The 10,474-nt window shown below is 38.2% G+C and overlaps 1 protein-coding gene across 1 annotated transcript; it reads right to left on the bottom strand.

Moving 5' to 3' along the window:
• Positions 1-1,372: 1,372 nt before the first annotated feature.
• Positions 1,373-9,219, bottom strand: LOC148958015 (uncharacterized). Its single transcript, XM_089114084.1, has 3 exons — positions 8,906-9,219; positions 5,138-5,815; positions 1,373-4,849 (listed from the first exon to the last, which is right to left on the bottom strand). Exons 1-3 carry the CDS (start codon positions 9,108-9,110, stop codon positions 3,573-3,575), a joined length of 2,160 nt encoding a protein of 719 aa, XP_088970210.1. The 5' UTR covers positions 9,111-9,219; the 3' UTR covers positions 1,373-3,572.
• Between the last annotated feature and the right edge of the window lie 1,255 nt (positions 9,220-10,474).

The raw sequence follows: 10,474 nt of genomic DNA, 5'->3' as shown, positions 1-10,474 counted from the left end.
TTAAATATGACAGGGCCATAATGACGTACAAAATGATGAATGGTCTTTGCCCTGACAGCCTTAACCCTATCCAGACTAGGCTTTTTGAAACTTTCGGGAGACTAGGGGGGGGCACAAAGTGCCCCCCCTCCATAATTTCTTTGTTCCTCTAGCTAGGACAATGAACTTTGTTTGGATGGTACTCTTATCTTTTCTCCACATTTTAGTATTTATGTTCAATTTTTAAGTCACGTGGTTTCACGATGACGTCATCATAATGGTGGCCGGGTGAAGCAAAAATTTAGAAAATTTTTGAAAATCTTAAAATATTCATTAATTCCTAAGCATCGGGCTAAGTTATTAAAATAAGCAAATTTGATGCATTTTCTAATAGAAACAAGAAGATTTACACAATTTTAATGTTACTTCTCAAAATTATTAACGTTCCTAACAAAAGAACTCAACATATTTTGTATTTGGCGATAGTTTTTTCTATATAACTAAATGATCGATACAACCAAATGTCATGTTTGAGTTCATTTTTAATGCCTTAGCAGACAAATTATTCTAAACTTGCAGTTTTATTAATGTAATACCTATAAATCTGTCAACAGATGTGTGCGCATGCGCAGCAGAAAAATCATAGAAAAGGATGTTGAATTTGAATTTTCTGGTCAGAATCATGAAAAGAGCACAAATTAATGCCTAGATACTAATTTTCATCAATATATCTACTTTTGTTGCGAATCCGTGGCAGATTGAACTATTTTTTACTTGACTAGTTTTGAAAACGCCCCTACACAACCCCCTGATTAATAATAAAAAAATTATCTTTTTATATGAACATGTGTCAGATAGGTTAAAACTAAAAGTCAGGAGGTCTGAGGGGTATTGCTTTCAAACTCCTGAAGTTATGAAAGAAAAACCAACTAGGGGGGCACTTTGTGCCCCCCCCTAGTCTGGATAGGGTTAAGAGGTAAATTTATCACTAGATCAAGGGCCCGCGCCACTGGGGGGGGGGGTGGCCATGGCCCCCACTTTCTTACAATGCAAGTAGTTGTAAAACTTCAATAAAAGGGGTAAGAAGCCTTGGTCCCTACATTTTTAGCCTTGCCCCCCCCCCACTTTATAATGCGTGGCGCGGGCCCTGAGATCAGAGATATCCAGTTATTCGACAAGGAATCAGCTTGATATTGACATCCCAAGGCAAAATTTGGAATTCTTAAAGGGAAGTTTCTTTCATCTGGGGCCAAAACATGGTATGAGATTCCAAGAAACATCAGAATGAGCCCCATAATTTCCATGTTTAAAAGAAACTTGAAGGAATTCCTACAAAGTTAATAAATTCCCTAAACAAAACACGATCCCTAGGTCTGATAGGGAATTCGTGTGTAAAGATTTTTTAAATGAAATGGAAAAAAGGTTCAGGCTTAGGTCTTCCGTCTTTTCCAGTTGACGTGAGGCGAACCAAACATTGATGCTTGTGGTACTTACTAAAAAAAGGAGAATCAACTCTCAGGGGGGGTCAACTCTCAGCAGGACCAACTTTTTATTCTCAGCTCATTGTACTGTCATCAGTTCCACTCGAAGCCTACATAAATTGCATAGTTATGAAAAACAAGCATTGTTGCCGAAAAACTCGATTTTTCAATTATAAACCTGAATAATTTCGGAGTACGAAGTTTGGTATATCAATCCCCAGTAGGTATCAAGGTCTACCTTTAGGTAAGCATACTGGAAAAACCAGACCCTATGATCCTAGGACCCCTAGGACCATTAACTACGAAGAACCAAAAAGGACCCTTAACTACTACATGATTTAACTACTACAAATAGGCAGATATTATAGGAAGAACTAGGACGGGAAAGTCTGTATCACAGGAGGTGGTATTGAAGGCTAAGCAATTTTTAAACTTAGTTAAATCACAAACACCAGATTACGCTTTTCATGGAATCCCTCCTGAACGTCAACTCAATTACAGTCTTAGATATCCTAGTGACTATGAAGTAAAGGTTGCTAGAACCAATCGTTTTTCTAACACATACTTTAGTGACACCTTGCTTGAGTGGAATTTGCTGATGAAGAGATTAAAAATTCAGCATCCTTTTCTCAGTTAAGTCAGATTGCTCACCAAGTTGCGTTTAAAGTTTAGTGTACTGAATGAACACAACTTTGATAGTCTTACTCTATTTTGAAATTGCGGTAGTGACAAGGAAGACAACGAGCATTTTCTTCTGCACTGCCCCTTGTTTGACTCAATGCGGCTAGATCTCTTTGATCAGCTCTCTGAAACTCCTGTTTCAAATGTCAATCTAGATGATAAATGTTTGTGTGACTTGCTTCTGTTCGGAGACTCTCAGGATAATGTCATTATTAATCGAATAATTCTTGAAGCAACAATTTTGTTTATCAAAAATACGAAAATATTTTCAGATTGAATTCAATCACAAAGCAGCAGCAGCAGTTTCTTATTTTTTTTTTCATTTTCCTTTTCTTCTGTAATATTTGTACCGGGAGTCTTGTAATGAACTACTTCCTTGCTCCACTAATAGCTTGATCTGTTTCCATATCAACGTGATGGTACTCCATCAATTATTAACAACAATAATGTGGATGGGGGGATGTGGTCCTTCTAAGACACCCGGTTAAGTTGTTGTTTATCTTTTTTGTCATTTAGATTATCTGTATATGTACTTCAATATTAATGTAAGTGCTGTCATAGTTGGAGCTCGATGACATCATGTCTTTGCGGTTACGACAGACACAGTTTGTAGTTAGTTTTGAGTTGTCTTTATTTGTGATACAAAAAAAATTTTCCCACTAGTTTGAATTCCTTAAAAAATGCTATGGGATTCGTCAAACAGGATTCAAAGCCAAACATCAAACCGATCTTTAATTTAAATTTCCTTGTTTGTGTCAGGGGCGTTATGGCCTAAATTTCCCGGTGGGTCCCTTCCAAGTGAGTTTTATAAAACCCAGGACAAAAGCGACTGCTAAAACATTCTGAAATTTTCTGCTAGCTTCGCTCGTAGTGCACGTAAGTGCTATGTCGCGTTTGTGTTTGTATCAAGTGGGCACTACAGCATTGGATTTGTTCCACATTTTTTGCAGTTGAGTTAGAGAACTATGGTTAGAGATAAGGGGATACACCCCAACAAATATAGCAAATGAAGCTTTGAAAATGACAAAAACTAGCATCTTTTAAATTTCTCGTATGTGCGTGGTTTCAAGGTACGTATGTACCATTTTTGGCGACCTGTGGCTTGTGATTGGAAATGTCATACAAAAGCGGGCCCCCTTATGATTATATTCTCCCGGCCCTTTGCCAGGAGCCACGACGCCCCTGGTTTGTGTAGCTAACGTTAGGGTTATAATGACAGCTATGAGTGAAGATTGATCTGAAAATTCACAAGAGGAAGAGATCTAACTTATTACAATTCCTTCAAAATCCAGCGACATGGTCAAGAGAGTCTGAAAAATCAAAGGAGCAGTGATTCAATACAAAAATAAAGAGTTTAGAACTATATTCTCCACAGTCAAGATTTAGCGATCGTGGATGAGAGTGTTGATTCTTTTATGACATGCATAGTTGCTAGTTGGTTTGGCTAATCGCCTCCGCATTGTCATTCGCTGGTGTAACTATGCATTCTCTGGCAACTGTTAATGCTTCGATAAAAGAATCGAGAGTGAAGACCTGTTGCCCTGCACCTGGTTGAGCTGCTGTGGCGCCAGATGCCATAAGATTCGCTATAGTTTGTGCAGCAGCATTGACTTGATTCCCGTGAACTGCTTGCGGTACAGTCACAGCTGAAGCATCAGTTCCTTCTTCACAAACTTGTGGTACTGTTGGCACAGGTTGAGCGACATTTACAACAATGCATGGGGCAGGAGTCCCTTTTGATTTCACAGTGCTTTGTGCCAAGCCTAAACTGAGCTTAACTGCCAAAACATGACAGCACACTTCTTTTGCCTGACATGTGCAATATTCGCGGGGATATAATTTAACAGCATGTATGTCATCACTAACACCTTTCACCAAAAAGGCCTGCAGCTGACTCACATGAACAACGTTTCCTGCGGCATGAATGCGCTCTGCCCGCACATTTTCATCAATCTTGTCTCCAATTCCACTAGGTTGGAACGGCAGGCGGTTGGCTTTCAGTCCAGAGACTATTGCTGCTGGGTTGTAAGTGTTTTCGTAAATGAAAACTTCATCAGAGGGGCGCAGTAAATAAAGCAGCTCTGACCGTAGGCGGTACGTTCCCAGATTACAATAGCCCTTTGTTATCTCATTTGCCAAATGAACACTGATGTGATACAGTGCAATCGCAATCGTGTCTACAGTTGGGTCCTTGATATCTTGTAAATCTCGCATAAGTATTTGAAGATCTTGATTGACAATGTCAGTTACACCAAGGTCTTTGCTGAACAGACTGTATCTCTGCAGAATCCATTGGCCTAGGCGCGTCTCGATAGCATCTTTCAACTTATTGTCATAATGCTGTCGAAACTCCGTGGTCCAGGACTCTGAGCATCGACTAAGTTTTTTTTCGTAGATATCTTTAGTTGGTGACTCCAGAAGAAGACGAAGATGGTCTGTGAACATGTTAATTTGAGAGACAGTTGCACCAGTCGAACGCAGCCAAAGGCGGGACTCAACAACAACATGCTCCCAGTCCGTGACGGCAAACAAGTTCTGAAAGACTGACTTAATGCATTCTGTGATAGTAGACTCGCGACCAGTAACAATAGGCCCTTTATATTTATTGAGAGATGGAACGCTGCTTGCCACTGTTCTGAGCAACTTTTCGTGAGCAAATGCACATTCAGAGTCGTAAATTACAGCAAAGCACGGGAAACCAGGTTTGCCTTCGAGGAAAAAACAAAAACACGTCAAAAATATCATTCTTCGCATAGGAAATATACTGACTGAATTCAATTAATGACGGGCGGAGTAATAGCTATAAGATACACTTTTAGAGGAAAATGCAATGACATATTGCTAACAAAAACTTATATGAAATATATTGTTAAAGGAGACCATAGCTAATTAACAGCTCTTGGATATTAATGGCTCTTTTCGTTATTTCATTCATAATTTCTTACAATGCCCAGTTTTTTGTGATATTAAAAAGAAAACTTGGTATGAATACATACCGACAAAAGCAACATGTTCGAATAAAAATACAGCGATATTTAGTCTGCCAATTTTGAATGGTTCACAGTAAGAGAAGACAACAGGATCGACGGAAGGTAACTTCAGCAAATCCTCCAAAGCAGACGACAATTCGGGCAATCCAACGACACAGACAGTATCAGGAACGGTCTGAAGAAAATGAACGAATCCTGCAATATTCTCAACCATGTCAAGCATGTTACATAGTGACGATTTCTTCATTTTATTGCCTGCCTCTATCATCCGTTGCCTTCGCTTTAAATTCCGAATCTGGTTTTTGTTCCTCGGAGTCATGGCTGGGTTATTGCCTTCTTCAGATTTCACTTTCATCGATTCAATAATGTCACTAGGGCTTGCCAATGACTTGCGTGCGATTTCTTTGCGTACAGACGGTGCAACAGCAAAGAAAGGCTTGATCGTTTTCTTGGAGTTGCCATGAGGGAAATCTATCATGATTGACTCGTCTCCAATATAATGTACAAGAACAGGCTTAGGTGATCGTGTGTCTGCAATGAGCATATAAGCATGCCTCTGAAACTGAAAGGTTTTCCCTTCTGGAACTCGGGCCAAGAAATAGAGCTTTCGCACCAGTGGGCCTCTTCGAGGTATCTCTTTTGGGCCATTGTTTAACCATCGGTAGTGATCGCATTTCCAGTTATCTAAAACGATAGTTTTGAAAGATAAAATTGATTTATCTGCAAATATTGACTTAATAGAAATAACAATGATTCACTGTCTTCTGTTAACTCTAAGGAAATGCTATTTTACCAAGCACTTATAAACTTGTATGCAGGGGCGGACACTTGTTCAAATATTGGGGGGGGGGCAAGCCTATTGTTTTAATAATATGACGTCACATTTCCCATTGTTTTAAAACAAAAGACCATTGTTCTCTAAAGTATTGGGGGGCAATCGATTGCCCCCCCTCGCCCCCCCAAGTGTCCGCCACTGCTTGTATGTTTTTATCATTTTAATCACAAATCGGGAATGGGGAACAAGGGGCAAGGGGTCCAAAAATATTCTTGATTGGCTCTAAAGAGAAATTTCAACGCTGAAGTAAATTGCTGCACTGAAAGTGTCTTTACGCATATTTTTCTACTTTATGGTATAAGGGATGCGATTTGGTCTCGAGCTTACTCGTCTCATCAGATCTTCTAAAATATACCGTATTATCATCATTTACTCTGCAGTGTTTTGGTTAATTAACAGGGGTTGCCAGATCAAAGCAAGCTTTCTTTAAGTCTACACAGGTTGAAAGTGGCCTTGAAATAGGTGCTAAAATTATTGCAAAGAAAGAAAAAGAACATGTAACAGAGAAAACAATAAATGTTGAATGAAACATCAATTCCACACGATGGTGAACTTCCAATCGTCGTAACAAAAAAGAAGCATTGCATCTCATGTAAAACGTCATCGTATGTATCAATGTGTGCGGAAAAGATGCTACTTGGAATGAAATTTTGAAATCTAGAAAAAACTGGAGAACCCAACAGGCAAAGATGCTTTAACTGTGCTGTTGGATGCAGACGTTTCTTGGCCAAAAGACGTAATTAGCATTCTGTAAATACATTTTCCTTCCTTTTAAGTGGCTATTCCTATGGCAAGTGTAATTTGATGTAAAGGGAAAACAGGGACGGATTTACCGGTGGGTGTTGGGGGTGTGGGGATTGCAATACCCCCAATATATCTGTGTCCTTGGACAAATTATGCTTCAATCCAGTAAAAATCATTTTTGGAAGTCAATTGGAACAGACTGGTGCAAAAAAGCAAAAAGTTTAGTATACTAAAGATTTTTGTCTGACACTCTTCAGAGTTTAATGTCAGAACATAGATCACAAACTTTACGCTAGAAAATTTATATAACCAGTTGTGGATTGAAATGGGCCAATCAAAAATGTGAGCAAATGACTGTTGAGGTCGCCCAATCAGTTCTGCTTGCCTATTGAGAATGTTACCTATATAGAGTCTTAAAGGTGAAAACAAACTTCTTCTTTCAATATAAAAGTGGTTTTTTCATGTTTCGTAGACAGATCCCAAAACTGTCTTTATCAAGATTGGGTTTTATCAAGAATCCAAAATATGGCATATTTTTTAATTAACTTTAAAACCAACTACACTAGAGGCATAATTAGAGTAAACTAAAGCTGACAATGGTTGCAAGCAACTTAGAACATGGTAAGAAGAATAGTTGATGCCAATTATAGTCACTTTGCTTAAAGCCACACTACTGTTTACTTGCACATATAATTTTAACCTAAATATATGCAAAATTGTTCAATCAAGCTCCATTTATAGCAGTGGAGTAGGGCTACCAAAATACTAAGGGAGGGGGGATCTTGCTCAAAATATTTCTAAAAACAAGCAAAAGCAGAAATTAGCTAATTTTTTGCATTAACATGGAGGACTAAGCCCCCCTCCAGCCCTCTAGCATTACAACCCTCGCTTATAGTCACACATCACTTTATATCACAGCTGGTCATGCATCATTTGATAAGACAATAATAAATAAGACTTGCAAACAGACAACAAGTTATGGACCTAGATATGAGCAAACTAATGTAATTACATCCCTACCCCTACCCAATAATTTCCTCTTCTTTTTTTCTACGAAATTGAACTTTTCCTTATAATATGTTCTTGACTGAGAAAACTGCATAAATATTTAATAGACTGAAAATGAATTGCAATTTAAGTTAAGATGGAAAATCATTTCTAGTCCAAATTATTCCAAGAACTATATACATACTGCTATGGTACAAATAAGCTCCTAGTCAGTGACACCGGGAGGGGGATGCAAAAGGGGGTAGATGCCTTCCCAATGGCAAAAGATCTCTTCACAAAAGGACATTTTTTTAGCATTCAAAAGTTTGAACCCCCAAATATCCCAGTGGCTCAATTCGCCTTTGCCCTCAGTCTTTCCACTCTGGCTTCACTCCTGCTTCTAGTATCTTTTATAATAGACTTCTCCAAACTGCATCCTTCTCAAATAAACACCAAGGTTAAAACACAAAACAGGCCCAAATATTTCCAAACTGCATCCATGGAAAATAAAGCAGGCCCAAATATTTTGAAGGTGCTTGCTTGAATAATATATTGTTTGTTAGACAGACATTATAAGTCAGTTAATAGCACATGATCCCATTTGCCAATCAACTAATAAAATATTATATTTGCAGTGCTGTGGAAATGAAATTCAAATGGGGGGGAGTGCCCACTGCATTGGGGGGGGGGAGTTCCCACTGCATTGCCTCTTGCAGCTGTTATAAAGGATATAAAACAGTTTGACAGTTATTAAGGGGCTCCAGCCCCCCAGCACCCTCCTCCCCCACTTCCAAAGGCCCTGTTTTGATTCACTTTATCATGAGAAAGCTGCGCTAAACCACTACGCTGGGGGGGGGGGGGGGGCTCTCAGAATAAAACATCAGGCCAGGTTTCTCTTAATGTAAGAAAGCGTGCCGTTTCCCACAATCTCCCCTCCCCCTGTGGCGCTGCCATTTGTTTCTCCAAAATTCAAATTTCTCTGTCACACATTTCTAAGAAGTCGGCAGATTCGAACAAAAAACTCAGACGTTTGTTGAAAATGTTTCCCCTTTTCTTAGAGAATGAATAACTGGAGAAGTATTGATGCATATACTAAAGTTATCGGTCAAGGTCAAAGCAAAACAAATGGTTTAGATAAAGGAAAACTTCTGCTCTTTCTTTTCTCGATTTGTCTTTCTATTGAAGACCTTAGAAATTAATTTGCTTACCTTGTTCTTCAATAAGCTGGGGCATAAACAAGTATACCTCGCCCCCTTTAGGCTTCATAGGGGGATATGCAATCGACCTGTACTGTTCGACATTCTCCAAAATAGATATAGCTGTTTCCAATTCCAGGGGCTTCTCTTGAAACATACAACAAGAACGGGTCAATGCCGCATAATCTCCGGAAGAAGCGATACCAACTTCATCCATTTCCACAGTATTTTGCTTTGAGACGAGTGCAGACTAAAATCTGGAACTTCAAAATAAAATGGCGGAACGTCGAGCTTGCCTTTTTGCGTATGGATTCTGAATGAAAACGAGGTTGCCCTGGATACGTCATAAAAGACATTCCTGTCTTGCCAAATTTTCTTGGGAAACAATAACTAGTTGTATACGTTTTTGTAGAAATGAATTTTAAAGAAAATCACGAGGCCTAAAATTCATTAAATCTTAAAATTGGCTTAAAATAATAGCCTGGCTCGAAGCCCTTGACAATTCGACCATTTATCCAGAAGCGAATAAGAGAAGCGTTAGAGGAGCCCTCTTCAAGTTGGTACGGTGTAAGCTTGTTTCGTTTCCAACAGTGCTTTCATGATGAAGAAAGGGCAGTAGTAAAGATTTTAAGAATAAGTTGAGTTCATATTCGTAATTTCTCATGAAATACTGAAATACTGAGATACTAAGATGCTCAGGAAATACTAAGATGTTTTTAGAATAATTTGTGTATAAAATATTAATAGCAAAACCGTTTAAAAGACATCAAAGGAAAATTTGTACGATTATATACACACCCATATACCCACACACAAACAAAACACACATACCATCTTTTATAAAACAGGCCTGTATATGTCATCTTGATATCACAATAGCAACAGTTTATAAAATCTGTCCATTTAAAGAAAAATTTTCAAAAATATATGAACATTAATCTCTTTTTTGATAAATTTTGAAAGAGTGTTCTTATTCAGAATGAGCTTTTAGTAATGTTCTTTTGAATGCATCGTAATTTGGAGCTTTGGATTGAGTTTTGAGAGTATTCCAGACAACAGGGCTCTCGTAACCTCATGCACTGTCTACCAAACTATGTTGTGGGTCTAAAAACATTCTTGACATGCTGGCATCTCCGGTATTGTATTGTTTCTTATGTCCCTGGTTTTGACAGCTTTCATAGAAATTTCCAGAAAAGGTTTTACTATGTAGGCTTGCTACACGATGACTGCTACGCAAAGTCAACATAATTACGATATTTATTTCCAATTTATAGAACAAAGATATTTTCTGTTCCTATCTGAATGTAAAATTTTTTAGTCTTTTTTGATCATGTAATTGTAAGAACTATTTCCTTGAGTTTCTTCCACATCTCTTTGTCATCCTTTGATTTTCAATGTCGGATTTGAAATGATCCTTCTTTTTTCTTCTATGATATTGTTTTCTTGACTTTTGAGTAACTGTTAACATTTTTCAGTCTTCTTCCTCTTTAAATCTAACTGCATTAATACTTGTCCTATCTCTTTCTTTCATTAAAGTAATGAGTTCATCAGAGAACATATTGTGTATTGTCCCTCAATTCT

The sequence above is a fragment of the Rhopilema esculentum genome, chromosome 19 (genome assembly GCF_057945365.1).
Source record: "Rhopilema esculentum isolate cy_ngs chromosome 19, ASM5794536v1, whole genome shotgun sequence".
NCBI classification, from domain to species: Eukaryota; Metazoa; Cnidaria; class Scyphozoa; order Rhizostomeae; family Rhizostomatidae; genus Rhopilema; species Rhopilema esculentum.
This window is presented reverse-complemented; position numbering and strand designations above follow the sequence as displayed.

Excerpts from the sequence above, each read along its gene's own strand:
- LOC148958015 (XM_089114084.1), bottom strand. The coding sequence starts at position 9,110 with ATGGATGAAGTTGGTATCGCTTCTTCCGGAGATTATGCGGCATTGACC. Across the intron at positions 5,816-8,905 it reads CCAGCTTATTGAAGAACAAG|ATAACTGGAAATGCGATCAC; the intron begins GTAAGCAAATTA and ends CTATCGTTTTAG. Across the intron at positions 4,850-5,137 it reads CGAACATGTTGCTTTTGTCG|GCAAACCTGGTTTCCCGTGC; the intron begins GTATGTATTCAT and ends TTTTCCTCGAAG.